The following is a 22392-nucleotide window of genomic DNA, read 5'->3' as shown; positions in this document are numbered from 1 at the left end:
TCCTATTCAGCTTCTGCCAGCTGTTTTCCCCTACTCACTATTAATTTTTCATGGACTTTACAACTCGTTCCTACTCCATTAAACTCAATTTCACTAACAGTTTAGGTTGCTGTGATGTCATGCATGCAGCCCACAAACACTGCGATGTCGACTCTTTGACCATACCCACCAGGCTTCACTGAGCTGCTTGTGCTAATGCCATATGCACTATATGCATGTACAATATAGCCTGCCCATTATTTGAATTAAACGACGACATTGCGACCGACACTGCCAATAGGCATGATAAAATCGCCTCTGCCTGGATTCACCTCACTGCTGATGCCAAAAGCATCATAGGCACGAACGAGCTGGTGTTGCCAGAAAGCATTGTAAAGCTGACTCTGCCAGGCTTTGCAGCACTGCCAAAGCAGCATATGCTGGTATGTTCTCTTATGGATATGAAACACGTGGTAACAATACCTTTGTCAGCACATGTATCAAACCCACTAACGAAAATACAACAACTTTAAAATTAATTGGATAATCAAAACGGGTTCCCTTCTAGTAAAGAAATTGGAAGCACCCAGGGTGCATACTGTGTGAGTTTATAGGAAACACGCAGGATACAGTAGTATCTATTCTGGATAATTAATATCAAAGTTTCTTTAACATGAAAGCAAATTTTCAAAATCAAGAATCATATAATTACGATTTTTTTTACAATTTCTTATTGATAAAATAAAAAATAAAATGTGAAAGAAGCTAACTAATCTCATATGTGCTTGTCAAATAGTAGAGCAAAGATAGCTTCAAAAACAATGTAAATTCGTACCCGAAAACACAGTGCTCGGGCAAAACAGTAGGTTGCGTCACTAAGAGATGACACTTAAGTAAGTCTCTTTAAAGAACATATTATTATAACATTTGTATGTTTAATTCCTAACACTTGATTTCACATTAATAAGGATTTGAAAACTATATTATGGTTATCATAGAATATTACAAGGGAATAAATAATGACTGAAATGACCAGCCATTATACAATCAATATATCTAGGTAGAAAAATTACTTTACATGCCAATACAATGCCGAAAATGTGAATTTAGGGAGGAAATTAGTTGTATAAATATCACAAAATCCCGCAATATGGAGGAAATCAAGGTATTCTATTAAGAGGTGTACATCTGCCCTAAGTCATAGACAATTAGCTCGGACAGATGAAAAGCGAAGGGACCGATCATGAAGGTATACAGTATGTGCCTTTAAACAAGTGATAGACCAAATGCTCAAGGCAAGACACATTAAAACCAGCAGTGAATCCAGAATTGACATTTTTTGTGGTAGATTAGCCCAGGGGAGTGGGTGGGGGCTACAATATTCTGAACAGAATAATACCTGTTTGTTACTTCAGACACTGTATTATCAAGTGCATATTTTAGCCTTGTGTGATGGGTTCTGGAGGGGAGCTGTTCAACTGTGGATCACTTGTGGATCTGCCTCTGATTAAAATCAAACAAAATTTAAAGTGGTGGCAGCCATAACACAATTGAAATAAACACTGGAACATTGCAAAAATGAAAGTGAAATGGTATCGCCACTTTATATCTGATACCATGCACAACAGCAACAAGAAGACAACTTACTTGCTCCTTGATCGGACCTCCTAGCACCATCGCTGACAACTAGTGTACTCGACCAAGAGATTTACATCACCAAACAAAGGAATGCAATGCCCGAGTTTAAATAGATACATAAATCTTATTAATCCACGTACCTATGTAATGTATCGAAATGTTCTATAAGCTAATGCCAACACTGCCACTAGGCATCACAATTCCACCACACGGTAGTGCAGCATCACCTCCAATGGGATTTTCTGTGCTGCTATCGTTCATGTCGGTTGTACCTCAAACAGAACTTATTTACGACACTTACTTTATTGAAGTCTTTCGTTGCCAAGCATTACGATGCCTTGTACCTTGGTGCCTGAATCCATTGTGTAATGGGTAGAAATTTGGGATATCAAAATGAGTAAACAATCCGACCCATCATCAGTCGTCAGTGTGATTCCTTGTTTCACGAATCTTGATATTGCTCTCTCTTAGAGCTGGCGCTGGGCGGACTGAACCACCATCTATTTCCACCTGAAGACATCCACTACACTTCCACATGGTTCCTTGAAACACCACCACATTAAGCTAAATCCACATAAAACACATACTGCGATTAGAACGGCCAAAGTTTATTTAGCGAATATTTTACTATCCATGGCTAGTTTTCAATAAAACACAACTGAGTTTGACGCCGTCCCCACTGCCTGTTTTAGAATTAGTGAATTTAAGCTGTGGGAATTTAGCCTCATGGCTGCAGGTAGGGACGCGTCGACAAAGGACTCCCCGGGCTGTTTAGGCCACCCAGGACGATTAAGGAAGAACAAGTGAATATAACTGGATTTATTCGCACATCACATGGTACATTATGTCACATGGTACATGGCGCCGTCACGTAACTGGCCGTATCATCGTCTACATTTTAATCTCCGCACACACAGCCCTCGAATGGCGGCACTGCTTCAAGGCTTGCGGAACGTCCCAGAAATATCCCACCGGGGGTCGCAGGCTATCCTGAGACTAGCGGTAGTGATGATGATGAGGCGTGACGCGTCGGGAGGCTGCGATTAAGGATGTGCCGGATGGCGAAACAAGTGATACCCGAGTTCTTTCCTCGTTGTGGCGTAGAGGCCACGAATGCTGGGTGCGGTCGCGGCGGTACCGGGGCACGGAAAACTCACACGTGACCGCGGCACATCCCAGAAACTGATTCGTTATTAAATGTCACTGTGCGCGTTTAGCTATTACACCACCCTGTGTGGGCAAAGTCCAAACTCCTGGCGGAGATATTACAGCGTGAAGCGCGGGCACATCGGCGTGATGCCCTTACAAGAGTACTTATGTATTATAATAAAACTGCTCATGTCTGAGCCACATACAATTAGTAAAGGACCGCGCGAAACTTCGCACGGTCGATTTAGGGCCGGCCGTGGAGCAGATGAAAACGGATTAAAAGATTGAACTATTGAAAACTACATGCTGGTTTTGGCGCGAAAAGTGAAGGCTCCACATGCGCGGAGCTGCCGGCTCTGATGAGTGCTTGATGGCGACTGACTCCGCTCCCTGGCAACCCGACCAGGGAGGGCTCGATTTCCCTCCGAAAGTTACAGAGCACGGGAAGATGGTGATAGCCAGTTTTGTAACACAAAATCACCTGGATCAACATGTATGAATTATTTAGAGATTTTAAAGACATAAAATGTTTTAGTTTTCCTCTGAATTACAATTACATGTGCACTATGTTTTGCTGGCGCATTGCCACACCCGGCTGGGCGTGTCGCACAACACAGCCGGCCGTGACTACCGTCACGCCATTCGGTGCACTGCCCTAACTCACTCTCCCTGGCCCGTGCGGGTGTGTTTGTTACATTCGTCCTAATCAGGTGTTGAGGACACATAACGGCCTGTGCGACCAGATGGAGCACTGACAGGCGGCGTTAAGTTGTAGGCTCTATTAAAATAAAATGGTATGGTGAAAAAAAGTTATATTATTACTTATTCTTGTGTTTAACTTAAAATTACACTCTTATATTACTACTTATTGAAAAGCATTTCCATCAGATTAAGTGCAGCTGCTATTTCTCTATTAGAGGTGTAAAAGTAACGAAAAAAAAAAGCATACCCGTGTGTATTCGTTATTATAACAATTTGTACTCGTAACTACCGTATCGTTACGTTACTCGTTACTTCTGATACCTCATAAAATGCTATGTTAAGTTAGAGCAACGAATCAAGCCGTATTGCGTACACGTACAGTATCACGTCGCGGTGTCGCAATTTTTGTTAGTTATAGAGAACATTCTTATACATTCAATAACAAACTGCGTAAGGTGCATTTTTTCATTTATCCGTATTTTGAACCAGACTTGTGTTTAAGACATTCTAAATTTAATTTGATTTAATCGGTAAAGTGTAGAACTAAAGTGAATTGTTGACAGAATCTACTAAATTGGCAACAGATTAACTATTTTGAAAATTTTAACCGTGAGCTTATGTTTTATCACACTAACTTCGCAATCCATTATGCTTCGATTATAATGAAAAAGCATCAAATAGGTGTCGAAAATTATTTTTTGACATACTATGAAAAATGCGAGTAACGAAATGCATTCGTGTGTAACGTTTCGTTACTCGGTACTATAGCGCACCCGTTACCCCTTACCGATTACATACGTTTTGTTACAGCTCTATTCTCTATTGCTCTTTGCTAAATTTTGTTTTTGTTGAAGCTTGTGCTATAGTATTGTTTATGTTTTCGTTAAATGGTGTTTGACAGTTAATAAGTTGGTCGAGCTTCGAATACTTGTTACTATGTTTAATGTATACTGTGATAACGTTGCGTATTTTGTGTGATGACATTTTTGATGGAGCACATTTAATCCTTGTTGCTAGTAATCTTGAAGGTTAAGAACGTTTATTTGAACAGAATGAATTCTGTAGAGTATCCTCTAAACTAAAAACCCTGAGAAAAAATAGGATAATTTTTATTATGAAATCAACTGCACAGTGCATCTGGGCAGCAATTGTGCTGTTTTTCCTTAGTTGTGTAAATAGTATTTACAATAACACTTCACTAAACCCTATTGTGGTTTCTGGAAACCATAATACAGCTTATACTGTTTCTGTGAATATAACTTGTGAATACATATATGTATTTTCATGTGCAGGGGTAAGTTTAAATTTAAATTATACATTACTATTATGTGGATAATTCTGAAGGAGAGCCACTTTTATGAAGAAAAAAATAAAATTAGTAAGTTCCAAAATGTTTTCTTTAACTTCATGATGTGCTTTATGGTAATTTTCTAAGAGGCATAACAAGTAGGGTGGAGAACAGTTTTGGGACCGGCCATAACGTGGTAACAATAAACATTTCAGTCTTTTAGAAAACAGCCTCAGCTACTCTGTATTCCTGAAAAAAGTATCATGCTGTAATAATGAATGTCTAGTGTTAAAAAAAAAAACATTCAAAAATTTTGGTAAATATGTAGTGTACGGATTAGCCTCAAAAAAAATCTTAAAAATCTGAAATAACTTTCATTATATGCTCTTTTACGTCCTCTTTTCATTACAGCCTGCGGAGATAAGAAATTCCAATTACTTTTGGAGATATCGCCGTTCTTATTTTGCAATACAAGACCTATGTAATCATTCGACCGTCGCCATTTTATATTTTGCCGTGTGCGCGTGAATGCCGAAATAACAGAAATTTTCCATTAGGTAAGGTTAGTAACATTATAAATACTTCAAAATAAACGGAAATTAAAAATAATATCAATTAATTTAACTTGTATAGTTTTAAGTATTTATAATGTAACTGACCTGACCTATCAAAATGGGACAGAGGTAGATTAGGTCAGGTAAGCTACATTATAAATACTTTGAAACTGAACGGACATTAAAAATAATAAAATTAATTTTAATGGTTGTTTAGTTTTAAAGTATTTATAATGTAGCTGACCTGACCTAACAAACCGGGAAAAAGGATGAACAGTAGGAACTCAACGTAATTTTCTTTTTACATGATGTAGTCGTTCATGTGGGAGACCTAAGATGCACATAAAGTTCTGCCATTCCCGATTACACCTGAACAATTCACCTTCAGCCAACTTCGGGATTTGTTTTATTTTTGCGCAGGAAAAATGAATTCAAATATTAAAAGTGGTCGGTTAGGTTAGCTACATTAAAACACTTTAAAACACTATGGACGGTTAGTTAGGTAAGTATAGCTACATTAAAATAAACAGAGAAATATAAATAAATAAACCCGAGGTTGGCCGAAGGTGAATTGTTCGGGTGTAATCGGGAATGGCAGAACTTTATGTGCATCTTAGGTTTCCCCGTTCACGTACGTCACAAAAAAAAAAATCATACTTGTAAACAAGCAACAATGAATGCCGCACGAGTGCACAGGATGAAAATTAAAAAATTAAATATCTCCTAAAGTATTTGGAATTTATTATCTCCGCCGGGTTTAATGAAAAGAGGAAGTTAAAGAGCACAGAATAAAAGTATTTTCGGAATTTTAAAATTTTTTTTAACAAATATCGCCCAAATATGAAAATTAAAAAATTCGATATCTCTTAAAGTATTTGGAATTTCTTATCTCCGCAGGCTGTAATGAAAAGAGGACGTAAAAGGGCATATAATGAAAGTATTTCAGATTTTTAAGATTTTTTTTGACGCTAATCCGTACACTACATATTTACCAAAAAAATTTTTTATGGAAAAGCTTTGATGTTAGACATTTATTAGGTTAGGTTAGCAACATTTAAGAAACTTTAAAAAAAGTGTGAACGTTTGGTTGGATTAGTTTAGCTACATCAAAAATATTGCAAATCATCCGAATAGTGGGTTAGGAATTACCATATAAAATGTAGCTAACTTAACCTAATCATCCATCCTTACCTTTTTAATGTAGCTAACCAAACATTCTCACATTTTAAAAGTACATCCAATGTAGGTAATTTAAACTAATAAATCGTTCACAGAATTTAAAAGTATTTTAATTGTTGCTAACCTAACCAACCGTCTTCACTAATACAAAGTATTTTAAAGGTATCTAACTTAACCTAGAACCAACTATTCTCATGATTTTTCACTATTTTTAATGTATCTAACATAACATAACCATTTAATTAAACAGTCTTTTACTGTTTATCCACTTGAATTATCACAATGCCCTTTTCGTTAATGAAGGGCCCTTTTCGTTAATGAAGGGAAAACATGTCAGGAAGTAATATAAATAATTTCGGAATTTTTTTTTGTAATTTTTAATGAAAAAGTGTCTCTTCATCAGAATTACTGTTATGTGGATTGTGTCTTGTCTCTACTGCTAAAAAATGAAGGTTAATATTCTAGGGTACGTGCACTTCTGAAAAAAAACTGGAAAATTAATTCTGTAAGTCAGAGTGTCCATGTTCTGGAAAGTCAAAGAAGTTGGAATTGGTGAGGAGAAGTTGGGGAATGTACCTACTTCAAATCCTAGATAAGTTGATGTCGTAGTGCCTTGCGCATCCTTAACTACAAATCTACACATCTGTAAAGTGTGCCTGGGTGTACCCGTATGTTTATTGGGCACACGACCTGGAGGAGACTCCTTAACAGGGTTGAGACGTCCCCTGTGTGTGGAACAAGACTCGAACTGCCCTATTTAAGCATTGTAAAACGCCTCACGGCACAAATCTATATAGTTGTGGTCAGTAACCCTCGTGGCCAAGTTACTCATGCGGTGATCTCAAAGTCCCTTAAAAAAGGTTAAAAATCATTATTTAAACAGTTGGCCTCCTGGGCAGGCCCAGAGGATAATAATAAAGTAAGCGGTCAGTGATGGGAAGTGGTGAAGTCCTCAGGGTGCAGACACTTTCTACCTCGGGCGATGATGGTTGAAGATTGGGCTGGATATAAGAAAATGGCCACTGATCATTTTCTTCCTGCCTCACTCAGAACCGTTAATGTGGTACTGGACCCGTGCCGCCTTACATTACGAAACTTGAACATAAAAACCCTCCACATAATTAAAACAAATTAAGTTATGTTAAAAAACCCTTTACAATGACTGTATTTAAATATATCAAGTTAAAAAATTTATTGCAGCTAGATAGAATTAATAAGGTTAGTTAATTAAATGTTGATCCTTGTAGCTGAAAAAAAAGCAGAGCCCTTAGGGAATAAAAAGAAAAAAAAATTACAATGTTATGTTTTATTTTAATGTATTTATGGGAATGTCACACTGCTTCTAACATCAATCACTTACACCCTCTTCTGGGCCGGTGGCACGCTATTTGAACACTGCACACGTCACGTTGCACATGCACACGTAGATAGAGCAGGGGAGGTTAGGGGTAGGGAGGGAGATGGTAGCGCATCATGCTAAAGTGGACCTAGCCCTGGAAGATGTCATAGACATGTAATAGTAATCTGAGGGGAAAATATCAGACTCCAGTCTAAATTCACCTGGACTGTGAAAGCATTTTTATTTTGCCTATGGTGTTTTAGTGCGTAGTCATACAATAGCTTTGTAAATGGACATATGAAAGGTTCTGTTTCAACTAGGCCAGATGTGGGGGATGGTAGAGGCTGGATTTTCATCATTTTTATCAGAAAATTGCAAAATAAATGAATAAAAAAAATAAAAAATTTGTCAGGGAAATTTGTAATTTTAATCATGGGAAGCCAGAGAAATTCTATTATAGATTTGTGCGTACTCCTTGAAATTTTTTTTTAAGTTCCTATTTGATGATTCTGTTAAAAGACGTTGCAATATTAAGTAGTTTACGGTTTTGAACAGTTTGTAGGTTATTTACATTTATATTACTATAAAATCATTTAATGGTTGTTTAGGCGAACTACATTTAAAATATTGTAAAATCACTCAGGGTATGTTGATTTTAATCAGCATGATTTAAATAATGTGATTTTTTTTTTAAAATCTCATGATTTAAATCATGCAATTTTTTTTAAAATCAGTGAATAAAATCAATTTATAATATGATAATATGAACGTTAATATTTCCTATACTGTATTGTTTAAACCAAGTAATCATGCCTACTTACATAAAAATTGACTGCTGCAAAGATAGAATGAAAATTGAATAGTACTTAATTTCTTCTACAATGTATTTATAGTTATTTTGAAACACATTAAATATAGGTGGGTGGAATGTAACTTTAAATGCCATCCCATTTTCTCTCTTCTCTCCTCTACCTCATGTGTTTGTGTTGTGTGTGTCATATCTCTTTGGCAACAGGTTTGTCTTCCAACAATGTCAAATGCTAATATTATTTATTTTATTTATTTATTTAAAATTGTGACATGTCTACCAACAGCTAAAGCCATAGTGGTAGACACCATACATATATACAAAGAGGTTACAAAGACACATGGACAAACAAATACAAACTGGACAACAATAAAAATGGGAAATACAAAAAAATAAACATAAATATATAATACAAATAGCACGGAAACTAAAATACAAATAGCACGGAAACTAAAATACAAATAGCACGGAAACTAAAATACAATGAAGTCAAAAAATATAATAAAATATTAGAAGTTAGATAAGATGTTCTTGAGGCAAATTTTTTTTGTTGGTTTGATCAAAATGATTAACAAGTTTGTTGTAATTAGAAATCAATCTATATAATAGATCATTCCTTTTATTGAAAGTACATAAAAAAGGTGGTTTGCGACAATTAAAGGAAGAAATTTTAATACCGGTTGATTCTAGGACATAAGGACAATTAAGGTAATTATAATAACAATTATGAATAAATAGAGCATCAAGAACATTTCTTCTATCCTTAAGTGAACCTAGAAGACTATTTAAGTTGATTGAACTATTGGTTTTTTGTATTATATAGTGGCAGAGTTTCATTTGAATTTTGTCCAATTTCCCAATGTCAGTTAAATTTAAATTTAAATTATTCCAAATAATAGAGCCATATTCAAGTTTAGATCTGATTAAAGACATAAATAAGGATAATATTGAATCAATATTAGTAGAATGAAAGGTGATGTACTTGATGAGACCAAGAATTCTATTAGAGTGACAAATAAGTGAATCAGTATGTAAATGAAAGAATAATTTAGAATCCAAAAGTACGCCAAGATCTTTAACATGTTTAGTTTTTAGTATGGGAGAATTGTCAAGGTTGTACCTATAACAGATAGGATAGTATTTTCTAGTAAATGATATAATGGTAGTTTTATCTTTATTAAGCTGTACCAAATTTGTGTTGCACCAATTTGCCACTGCAGGGATGTCGGATTGAAGAAGATAGCAATCATGATAAGAAGATATTTTGCGATATATCTTTAAATCATCAGCGAATAGAGTCCCAGTAGAGTAATTAAGTTGATGAATGATGTCATTAATGAAAATATTAAATAATAGGGGAGAAAGGGAACCACCTTGAGGAACACCAGAAGGTGCAGTATATAGAGTTGATTTTATATTCTTTATTGCAACAAAGAAATTTCTGTTTGTTAAATAGCTAGTTAGCCAATTTATATATTTGTCACTTAGTCCAAAAGAAGTGCATTTAGAAAGAAGAATTTGATGATTTACAGTATCAAAAGCTTTGGCCAAGTCAAAGTAGCAAGCATCAACTTGACCACGAGTGATAACTTCAGAGTAAATTGGATTTAAGAACGACACTAAATTCGTTGTGGTGGTTTTTCCAATTCTAAAACCATGTTGAGCCTCAGTGAAACAAGTTTTTAGATTAAAATTAAGATGTTTACATATAATTTTATCGAAAATTTTAGCAAACCCATTCAATAGTGAGATTGGTATATAGTTAGAAACATCAAGCTTGTTACCCTTCTTATGGATAGGAACAACCTTGGCAGTTTTCCATTTAGTGGGATAAATACCACTAGAGATACTAATATTAAAAATATGTTGAAGAATAGGTGCAAGAATAAATGCACAACCTTTAATTATAAAATTGGGAATATCGTCAGGACCAGTTGAGAGAGAGGACTTTAAGGATTTTATACTCCAAAGAACAAGACTTTCAGAAATGAGTAACATGGGTATGAAATGGTTATTTGTGGAGAAGGTAGATGAATAATTAATTTTGGTAGGAGTTAAATAGACACTAGCAAAATAGTCTGCAAAGCAGTTGGCCATCAGCGAAGAATCATTAGTTACAGAGTCATTAATTTTAAGTGATAATTGTTGATCATAGCCTTTCCTCATAATCCTAACATAATTCCAGAATTTTTTTGGGTTATGTTTAATTTTATAATTTTTTTTCTAACCAATATTTTTTGTCTCTAATTAACAGTTTTTTTACCTCTTTCCTAAAATGTGCAAACATTGAATAGTAATGAGGGTTCAAATTTCTTTTATATAATTTATGATAATGTTTTTTTAATTTTAATAATTTTATGAGTTGTTTAGAATACCAAAAAGGAAACCTGGATTTACAATTTACAGAAGTCTGAATATACGTATTCATGAGTTCATGCATAATGGATGTTAAGTGATCCACCATAGTATTTACGTCATAAGTATTATTATAAATAACAGACCAATCATGATTTTTCAATGCAGTGATTAGACCAAGATAATCACCCTTTTTATAATTTAAAAACAAAGCAGAATCACTTTGAACATTAGATACTATTTCCAATTTGAAGTTTACAGAAAGTGCTGGATGATAAACATCTTCTTTAACAAGATAATCAAGAGCGTTATTTATAGTACATAGATCTAAGTTAGTGAAACAAAGATCCAGTAGACGAGTAGGAGGTTGAGTATAGTTAAACTGATTCAAACCCAAAGTGGTTACAAAACTGATTAACGCAAATGCTTTAGATTTTATAGAATTTTGAGTAATATTTGAAGTGTGAAAGTGAGACCAATCAACTCCAGGTACATTAAAATCTCCTAAGAGTAAAATGTCATCTTGGAAATTTTTAAATTTTTCCTCCAGATGTGTAAAATAAAGAGCATAAGTTTCTGGAGTAATTTGAGGTGGTAAATAAATATTACCAAGTGTTAAATATTTTTTACGATTGGTTCTAATTTTAATCCAAATGGCTTCTATTCCCAAATGGTCGTATTCATGAGTAATAAATACATTTTTGAATTTATTTTTATTTACTGCAATTAAAACACCACCTCCTCTATTCATTAGTGTTAAAGAAGGGTCTCTATCGGTTCTAAATACGTGATACGAATCATTAAAATAGTGCGAGTTTATAGACGTTGCCGTAAACCAGGTTTCGGTGAGACAAATGATATCATAGTTTGTATGTAAAATATTATTCGAAAATTCAATTGCTTTAGTCCTGAGTCCTCTCACATTTTGGTAGAAGATTACCCACTCTTTGGGAGAAACAGCCACAAATAAAGATTTATGGAGCTCCTCCGGGCTCCTGGGAAGGATTAGACGCCGATAAGGTCAACTCAGACATAAGTGTAGGCGTCGAAGCAGACGCCGACGCAGATGTAATCTCAGGATTGCCGTTGGCCCGTCCAGAAGCAGACGTAGATCCATTATTAGTGATTTGTTCAGGATGCAGTTTCCCGTAAAAAGGACTGATCAGGCATCCACTGGGCCAGAAAACAATGTTATTTATTCTCACAAAGTCTTCTTCAAGCACAGAGATATGAAATGATGAGTAAGTGTTAAATTTGGTACGTAGTTTAACGACTTTAACGTGAGAGAGGTTCAGTTCATTAGTAATATACTCTACTATCTCATGTTCCTGAACAGAGGGGTCAAATCGTGTCACAAATAATGCTTTTGTTTTCCTTGGAACCAATTTGCTAACTGTCTTTAGAGTAGGGATATTTCTGATGCCTACTTGCATGGGCGGTTTTTTGCGATCATGGTCACGTTTTTCATCTGAATTAACAATGTTCTTGGCTTTCCGTCCGTATTGCACCGTAGTGAAACCATCTTCACTGGGTTGTTGGTTAGTGATATTATTACTGCTCTTGGCGAAGCGCTTTTCATGCTGATTCGTATGTGGGTTACGGGACGGAGTACCGTTACCCGAGACACCAGCTGTTGCGACACTAGCTGTTGCGACACTTTCACTTTCCGTGTTCTTGTTGTTTGAGGACTTAAGCAAAGCTTGACTATACGATTTCACCTTGTCCAAGCATGGTAATAAACTTTTAATATGAAGTAGTTCCTGTTTGATTTCGGCCGTTTCATTACGCGAGTCTATTAGTAAAGTTTTAAGAACTTCATTTTCACTTCGTAGATCGTCAAACTTGGCACAAAGCAAGTCAATCCTCTTTACTAAATCATTGAAATTAGGAGCTTCAGTACTATCTAAAATTTCCAGCCTTGTAATTCCAAACGTCGTTTTTTCCAGAGAATCGGTAGAGGCAGATCCAGATCCAGTAGTTACAGATGCCGATTTACTAATGGGTGACCTAAACATTTTAGAAGATTTTACATTTGTTTCACAAAAGGAAGCATCACACACTGATGAGGGAAACCCCAAAAAATCTGATTGATTGCTCACTGACAAATTAATGATGAATAACTCGCGGCGAACACGTAACACACAAAAGGCCGGCTACTAAATTTCTTGGCTTATCTTTAGATACCTACAAGGTTAAACTGGAAAATGCATATTTCTATCATTTCTAAAAAAAACTAAGTTCAGCAATTTTTACATTAAAATACTTGTCTTCATTAGTATCACAGGCTGCTTTAAGGAAGGTCTATTTTGTTTATTTTCATTCCTTAATGAAGTTTGGTCTTATGTATTGGGGAAATTCTGTTGATAGCCGTAAGGTTTTTATATTACAGAAAAAAGCAATAAGGATCATGTGTTATAAAAAGAAATTAGAATCTTGTAGACCTCTATTTACATATCTAAAAATTCTTCCTTTACAATCTCAGTATATTTGAGATGTTTTGGTTTACGTATCAAATCATAAGGATAAGTTTGTATTAAATTGTCAAATTCATGAGTACGGTACCTTTAGCACAAGATCAAAAAATAATATTCATGTTAAATTTTCGTCACTGTCTGCTTCTCAAAAAGGCATAGAGTGTATAGCTGTTAAATTATTTAATAAATTGCCCAAAGATCTTCAAATTATCTGTTTTCAGAACAGTATGTTATTTAAAAAAAAATTAAAGGAATTTCTCCATATACATACCTTTTATACTAATATTGAATATTTGGATCACCAATATTAGTATGTATAAATTTAATTATGATTTCTGCATAATTATAGCTTGGTGTTGATGGTATTATAGCCCTACTGTGTGTGTATTTTAATATTTATTTATTTTATAACTGATATAGGTTTATATACCGTCAATTTTTATTATTGAACAATTTGTAATATGATTGTATGATTTGTATTGTTGATTTATATTTAACTTCTATTGTATTAAATTGTATTTAACTTGCTCCATGTCCCTAATTTGGGACTAAACGGAGTGCATGAATAAATAAATAAATAAATAAATAAAATATCTTGTTCAACATGGCAGAAATAGAACACAAACATAAGCGTACAATGCCAATAAATATATTTCTTAGGTAAAAAAATTATTGGAATTTTGACACACAATTTCCCAAAATCCTGTGGAAATAAAAAACAAAATTTTTTTATGGATTAAAATATTGTAACAATGTTATCATAATTTAAATTTCCCTTACCCGACCTAACCAAAATTGTCACTTATGTTATGATTACCTGTACCTGTAAAAACATAGCTGCAACAAAATAAAACCGGGTCTTCCCGAAAAAACTTATCCCTCTGGGAAACCTCACAACCAATGCCAATACATATTATTTCAATAAAACGTAATACACTAATCTTTTTTGGAGTCACAATAATTCTTAGCATATCTCTTGCACCCAATAACATTTTCTAGAAAGAAATATGTGATTAATTTGATGAATCATCCATACACCATTATATATTCTGCATTTAGAAACAAAATTAATTTTCCACACGACCAGTTATAGGCCTTTGCGAGACTGAACTTGAGTACATTCATAAGCGGAGGCCTAACATTCAAAGAATATAATAATAATAATAATAATTTACACCTGCAATTGGGCTTCCGCCCGGTGGCAAGGAGTTCCCACCCCCAACTACCCTCACTCCTCCCCCCTCTGGAGCCTCCTTCGTAAGTCCTTCCCTCCTCCCAGATCCAGTGTCCTCCCCTCAAGTTCGTTCCACTCTCGCCCCGTCCTCACAAGGAATACCTGTCTTCCTCTCTCTGTGCGTCTCCATTCTGTCTGAATCTTCCACTCATGAGCCCTCCTTCCTCGATACAGCCCTCTGTGCAACCTAGCTCCCAGCTTTCCCCAGCCCCCCTCCCCCCCACGAATTACCTTATTCATTCTCACCAGCCTTTCCACCTTCCTCCTTTCTTGCAGTGTGTCCCACCCCATCACCTTCACCTTCATCATCACCGATGGTCTGTGAGTTTCCCCCATCCTGCCTTCGCCTTCCCTTCTCCTCCACATATTCGTTACCCATCTCGCTGCCTTGCGCTGCACCCTCTCTAACTCCTTAATTTCCTTCTCCACATAGGGGTCCCACACCGCCGCGGCATACTCCAACACTGGCCGTACCAATGTCACGTACGCCTTTTCCTTTACATTCCTACCTGTCCCTTTCAGTGTCCTGCTAAGCAGCCCTAACCCCATTCTGCCCTTCGTCACCACCTTCTTGACCTGCTTTCCCCACCCCAAGTCGTTCTGCAGGATCACTCCCAGGTATTTATACTCCTCAGCTTCCTGGATCACCTGTCCCTTCCAGCAGTACACTTTTCCCTCCACCCTTCTCTTCCTCGTGAACCTCACTATAATATTGTAGTACCACATTGAAATTTAAATCAATGTCTATCAGACTTTATGAATACTAAGCTTCTTGTCCAGCATATGTTGTAAATATTAAGCTTCACATCCATCAAATGTTGTAAATAAAAAGCTTGACATCCATGCAGGCACATTAATTTGGTGAAAATGGCACAAAAACATAAATAAATGGAAAATAAAATTGTTTACAGGTAAAAAGATATTATCTACTAATATCATAATGCTGTTTGGGAAAATAACATAGCATTAATAAAAAATAATATTTTGTTAGTAAATTTACTTTCTTTTGAATAAGCCATAGCTTACACGGAAATAAAATTGACTTTAAATTTTGAGGTTATCTCAAATGTCTGTCATTGCTTCGTGAAGCATGAGTGCAGTGAGTATAGTGGTCACACCGTACAAGAGATAAACTTCTGCAAGTAGGCTGAAGTGTCTGCCACCCTCACTCCACTTGCATGCTGAGAAGCAGATGTCTAGAATCGGGATAACACCTAGTTAATGTACTTTTTCCCCCTTAAAATTATTCAAATATCTTTTTCATTCTAAGTAATTATATATATATATATATTTTTTTTTTTTTTTTGTGGAGGGATTCAACTCACTTATAGGGATTTAAAAATTTTTTCATCAAGATTTATTTGTTTTTAATGTATCCAAACACACATGTTTCTTCTTGTTTTAGCCCTTCACTGTGCCTTTTCTGAACTTTGACTAGTTTGTAATGTTTTCAATAGTTTAATGATGTTTGTAATGTTTTCAGTTAGGCTCAACAGACCTAAACATTACCTTCTGTCATTGTGCTTCCAACTAACAAATTTTTCATTATTTTGTCTCAATTTAAAAAATACATAAATTTTTGTCACTATGAATCATTTAATAATGCTTGTAACATATTTACAATAAGGCTGATTTATCCTAAACATTACCACTTAAATGTAGAAATTGCATAACAGTAACCTACAGTTGCCTAGGCTTTGCAGAATAATCTCAGCAAGCAACGGCAGTGTGAAACATAATGGTATTGGTACAAAATTTAATTAAGAGGAACGCAAGGAAAAGAAACACACAAAAACTCACATTTTGGAGTTGGTATAAATCATCAGTTAGCATGAAATATTGCAGATGCTGGCGTTTCTTGTGAAATCCGTGAAATCACAAATTCAGGAAGGTTTTTGAATGATTGTGGGGTATATAACAATTCATAATGGGGAACATATAGCTCACATTTTAAAATTACATGTGAAAAAATGTTTGATCTCCCCATTTGATCAATAAAAGCAAATGACAGCCAACCTGGTTTTTGCAGGTGTAAGATCTCTGTTATAAGAAACTTTTTTGCAGATTTTTTTACTAGGTAAGCAATTTCCAAAAGTTATTTAAAAAGTGGTTCTAAAATGTGGGTTTTTTTTAAAGACACATCACTTTAAGGAAAAAATGTATATATGTTTTCAATTTTCTACCTTAGACACTATATTGTCAGGTTATTTCAAAATTTCTTGCATATTAGCACCGGTTACAACAGATGTGCAACCTCCAAATAAAACAGCTTATTACTTTTAATCTGTACCAAGACTTTGCTTTATCTACATAAAAACTTCAGCTGATCAAAACAACCAGTTATTACTTTTTATCTTCAGTCTCTGCTCATGAATACCTACTACTTACATGATGGCCCAGATGGTTAAAGAAATCATAATAAACAATTAGAAAAAAGAAACCATAATAAACAATTAAATATATAGCACACAACCTTTTAAAATTAATTTGCAACATATAGTTTTAGTTTAATTGCTTGTTACACTTGATTCAGAGTTTCTGATACTGTTTCAAGGGACTTAAAAATTATGTAAAATTTTTCTTTTGAATTATTGTTGAGCATTTTATTCACGAAGGTGTTAAAGTATGAAAATACTTGTCTTTACATATTGTCATTTGGAACAGGTGTAAGACAGGCTAGGTTTAAGTTGAATTTAGGAATAATGGTTGATTCAATAATGTTTATGCCGGTTGGAAGGAACTATACATTGCCTGGTGTATGGCCAGTTATGTAGTCACCAAGTTGTGTTGACATGGTCAAAGTGGCACAGTGACACTAGACTCATTCCAGACGATCCGGGGTCGAATTACGGCCTGGCCATCCTGCTTTTGGTTTTCCATGGTTGCCCAAAAATGATGTAATGGCACAATAAAGTAAAATAAAAGTTGACTGATACATGTGTTTACACATTTTAAAAACATAAATGTTTTATTTGGTGGCAAACGCGTGTGTCTTTACACACAAATTATATTATGTCCTGTGAGATGAACAAATTTGCTTATTGTGTTTTGTTGTAGGTATCATCAATTCAACCAGCACGTGTGAATGTGGAGCGTTTTAGCTTAAATATTTTTCCAATTTTTGTGGTTGTGAAGCAGCAGAAAGGAGTTTTGTCATGGGAACTCCCACTCCATATTGATTCTCAGACATCTTTGTAAGTATAGGACTTATTTGATGTTAGATATGTTTTTTTATTAGACTAATATCTTTCTAACTGGAAATTTTTTGCATTTATATTTATATCCTAATTTTTTTAAACAAATCTTGCTATAAAAATTATCCTCCTTATTACTTAGCAACCGGGTATAAAATTATTTAAATTACTTTGTGTCTAGTTAACCACAATACAATTTACTAAAGAGATATTACAAGAAAAATTAAAAATCTCATCAGCATTAAGTTTTTTTGCAATTCCTGACAGATTGTTGATGTTGATCTGACTAAGAAAACAACATTTGATCAATAAAATGACAAAAAAAAAATTATATTAATTTGAGTACCGGTATGATTAATAAAATAATATTAAAATATAACATCCAACAAAGCACTTTAAATTATTTTTCTGGAAGAACTACCCACATCCCTAATGACACCAGTCATATTTAGAAAGCAAGAATGCATTGTACAGGGTGGGACAAAAGGTGTGTACCAGTTTTGAAAGGCTATTAAAAAAACAGAACAATTTACAGAAATTAGGTTTATTTTATTGGAATCAGTATACATCCCCAATTTTTTATATCAAGATCTATTGATCACATCAGGAAGATGGTGGCCATCAGCAGCGATACATTGATTAAAGTGATTTCGGAACTCTTCGACTGCTTCGGCACATTTTGATGAGTGTAGCAGCAATTTCCTCCAAAATTTGCATTTTAGTTCTTCCAAGGTGTGAAGACGATGTTTGAAAAACTTTTCCTTGACGTTACCCAACAAGAATAAGTCACAAATGCTTAAATCCGGTCAGCGCGGGCCCCGGATTTAAGCATTTATGACTTTTTACTGTGTGGTAACCTCAAGGAAAAGGTTTTCAAACATCATCCTTACACCTTGAAAGAAGTGAAAATGCAAATTCGGGAGGAAATCACAGCTATAACCCTATGTACCTAAAAGCGGTCAAACAGTTACAAAATCACTTTTATCAATGTATCACTGCTGATGGCCACCATATTACTGATGTGATCTTCAGAACTTGATAAAAAAATGGGGATGTATACTGATTCAAATAAAATAAACCTAATTTCTGTAAGTTGCTCCATTTTTTTTTAATAGCCTTTCAAAACCGATACACAACTTTTGTCCCATCCTGCATAGCGTGCATATTTTGATGTTTTACAGATGGTTCGTAACCCTGTGCCCCAACTAATTCCCGATTTGTCTGCAGGTTGTTTCAGCAATAATTTTATAACTATTAGTCTATGCAAATTATTTATTAAGTTTTATGGTGGAATTTGTTTTAAGTGATAACCTAACTGTTACATTTGTTTCTTTACAACATGATAACAATTTTTATTTGTATTTATATACTGTATGACTAAAGTTCACTGGTGGTTTTGAAAAACTGAATCTTGAAACCTTATTTAGCTAGCTACTTGCGGTCGTCGGTATATAAAAGAGTGTGTGCATTCCATATAAAATCAACCAATAAAATAATTATTTTAAACATTGAGGTTTTCAAAATGTATTATATTTGGTGATTGTGTTCTACTCATCAGTATTACCAAAAATTCAAAGTTACAATTTTTTTTTGACCTTTTATTTTTTGATCTATAAATATTTGAAAAATTAAAAAACAATAGTTTGTAGGAACATTTTCAAATATTTAAAAGCACATTACTCTAAAACTGTTTGTCCTAGTAAGCTAACATTTGTACCATTTTATTTAGAATGACTAGGGCTTTTATTTGACGTATAACTTGAGCGTATCACATCACTTTATATTTTTTCCCAAAGAACAATAAAAGGTTTTGTTTTTGTAAAAACAAAAATCAGAATCTTTTAATTTTGATGGAAAAAATATATTTTATACCCAACCTCTTTAGTAAGTTGTGTACAGATTTCATAATGCTATTCCAATGGTATCATATTGAAATGATGTTTTTATGAAAATTGAAAATGTGATACTTCTGCTAATTCATGTCTTGTTACATCATAAAAAAACTTATCTAACTTTTTTTATTTAAACTTGTCTTAATAATTATTCTCCATTATACCATAAAAGTTTATGTAAGAAAAGTTAGGTCTAAATAGGGTGATGATAGTTTCTTTGGTAAATATAACAACTGGACCTAACAGGAGTTACTCAAGCAGTGACATGTTTCTTTCCTGTCTCAACTTGTAACCCTTAGCCAGCTTTCTTCTACTAGGGCTCTTGTATTCAGACATTGTGTTGTGAGTTGTCTCTGAGTGTACAAGTGTTCTGTGCAAGTTCATAAGATACAAATAAATAAACTGTGGTGTAAATATTGTTGTAATCCTTTTAATAAAGACAGGCATTAGGTAACTAAAAACCTATGGAATGCCACACCATGGATGACAAAGCTAAATTATGTTATTGAAGATGAAATGAAAATTTGCACTTCTTGCCTCTAGAGTTAAGTAAGAAACAATCATACTGAAGTTCTGAAAATGATACAAATATTCATGAAGAACCACTGGCTGCAAATGTAAATACAAAACCAGGCTGCAGCAAAGATGATCCTGAGTATATGGATATAGAATCATGTACACCAGCCCCTTGAAGTAACGCTCTAATTCGTTCCAGGAAAATAGAGCGATAATCAAAACAGCGCTAATCAAATACGTTTTTGCCATAAGAGTGCATGTTATTCATAATAATTGGTCCTCCAGCCACTGAAATCCGTTTGTTTACTATTCCTTATATGACATTTATTTCGTTTAAATATACGTATTTACATACTGTTAACACATCTAAATACAATTTAAGAAAAATATAAATGTATAAATTGCATTTAAAGTTCAAATAACCTAAAAAAAAAATACTATATTTAAATCACAGGCGGCGTAATTGAACTGTACATAGCCTACCTACCTCATATTTCCTTACGAAGCACATGTATACATAACCTTTTTTAGTTAAAAATAATAGTATTTTTAACATATAAGCTCTGTTTGAATGTTTAAGAATAGATAAGAATAAATTTTACATTTTCTATTAACAAAATGCTATCTTAAAACAATAGCGTCAATAAGGGTATAAAACGAGCGCAGCCTGTCATGCAAGATGTGAACTAGCCTCGAAAGCTTCCGGCATTTCCCACTAGAGCTGCTACTGAGTTGCAAGACGGCGTAGTATGTATAAACATTAGCTAAACACACACGTAGGCGTCGGAAAATGTATTTACGAAATATTATTTACTGTGCAATTATAATTAGGCTTTAAAAATATGCGAGGGAAGCGAATAACTATTACATAAAAATGTAATATCTTTTTTTGATTCGTCATAATGTTTATGTTACACAAGTGCCGTCTTATTTTTAATTTGTTGCATTTTATTTGTTACATTGTGCACGTATGAAAATAAAATAAATTATGTGGACGAGAAAGAGCGCTACTTCGAATATATGACCGCGCTACTTCAAATCATGCCCTAATTAATTGGAGTCGTTACTTCAAAACAGCGCTAATCAAACAGCGTTACTTCGAGGGGCTGGTGTATAGATTTTTAAATGCCTAATTAACATCAATGGGAGAATTGCCTGTTATTAAAATAAAATATAAGTCAATTAAATACTGCAAAGAAAAACTTGACAAAATTAAATTAAGATTTAATGAAACTTTTTTCCAAGCTGGCAACATAGAAGAGGATAACAAGAATCCACCAGACAACTAGCAGACAGAAATTCTTAATCAGCTAAAAGAAAAATTTGCAACAGCAAGCAAGAGTGAAAAACTTCAGATTTTAACAAATTTACCAATCAGTTGGTCTTGTGCAAGAATGGAACGTGAATTTGGTATTAGTAACCATATGGCGAGGAAAGCAAAAAAACTTGTTGAAGAAAAGGGAGTGTTATCGACATCTGATCCAAAACCTGGGAAAACTCTACCTCGCAAAACAGGTGTGTTGGTTACTGAATTTTCTAATGACGACGAAGTATGTAGGCAAATGCCTGGAAAAAAAGATTATGTCTCCATGGGTAAAGGGCACTGAAAATAAGCCAATCCATGTTCAAAAGGGTTGATTTTGGGAAATTTGCGTGAAATTTGCAATATTTTCAAATCAAAATTCCCTTATTTAAAATGGGCTTTTAAAAGTTTGCAAAACTGAGGCCCAAGAACTGCATTATTGCTGGTGCCAGTGGCACTCATTCTGTCTGTGTTTGCACTGGACACCAGAATATAAAACTCATGTTTTCAGGAGGTAGGTTAAATAAATTGACACTTCCTGGCTCTGAAAGTCCTCTATCGAGTTACAAGGAATTTATTGCTAAAGTTATGTGCAATCCACCATTACAGTCGTGTTTCCTAAATGAATGTGACTATTGTCCTGATATTGAGGAATTTATAGGAGCGTTAACCAGGTTTTTTGAGGAGGAAATGATTGACAACATCACTTACAAACAATGGATGACTGTTAACCAATGCAATTTTGAAACATTTACTAAACCATTTGATGAGTTTGTTCAAGAATTTCG

The 22392-nt window shown here is 34.5% G+C and overlaps 1 protein-coding gene across 1 annotated transcript in view; it reads left to right on the top strand.

Moving 5' to 3' along the window:
* Positions 1-4300: 4300 nt before the first annotated feature.
* LOC134529166 (SID1 transmembrane family member 1-like) overlaps positions 4301-22392 on the top strand; it is a 93197-nt gene continuing 75105 nt past the window's right edge. The window contains exons 1-2 of the mRNA XM_063362987.1: positions 4301-4762; positions 17757-17893. Of these exons, the coding sequence (XP_063219057.1) occupies positions 4583-4762; positions 17757-17893 (317 nt within the window). The 5' untranslated portion in view covers positions 4301-4582. The remainder of the gene's footprint in view (positions 4763-17756; positions 17894-22392) is intronic.

Source organism: Bacillus rossius, chromosome 2, assembly GCF_032445375.1.
Source record: "Bacillus rossius redtenbacheri isolate Brsri chromosome 2, Brsri_v3, whole genome shotgun sequence".
Classification (NCBI taxonomy): Eukaryota; Metazoa; Arthropoda; class Insecta; order Phasmatodea; family Bacillidae; genus Bacillus; species Bacillus rossius.
This window is presented reverse-complemented; position numbering and strand designations above follow the sequence as displayed.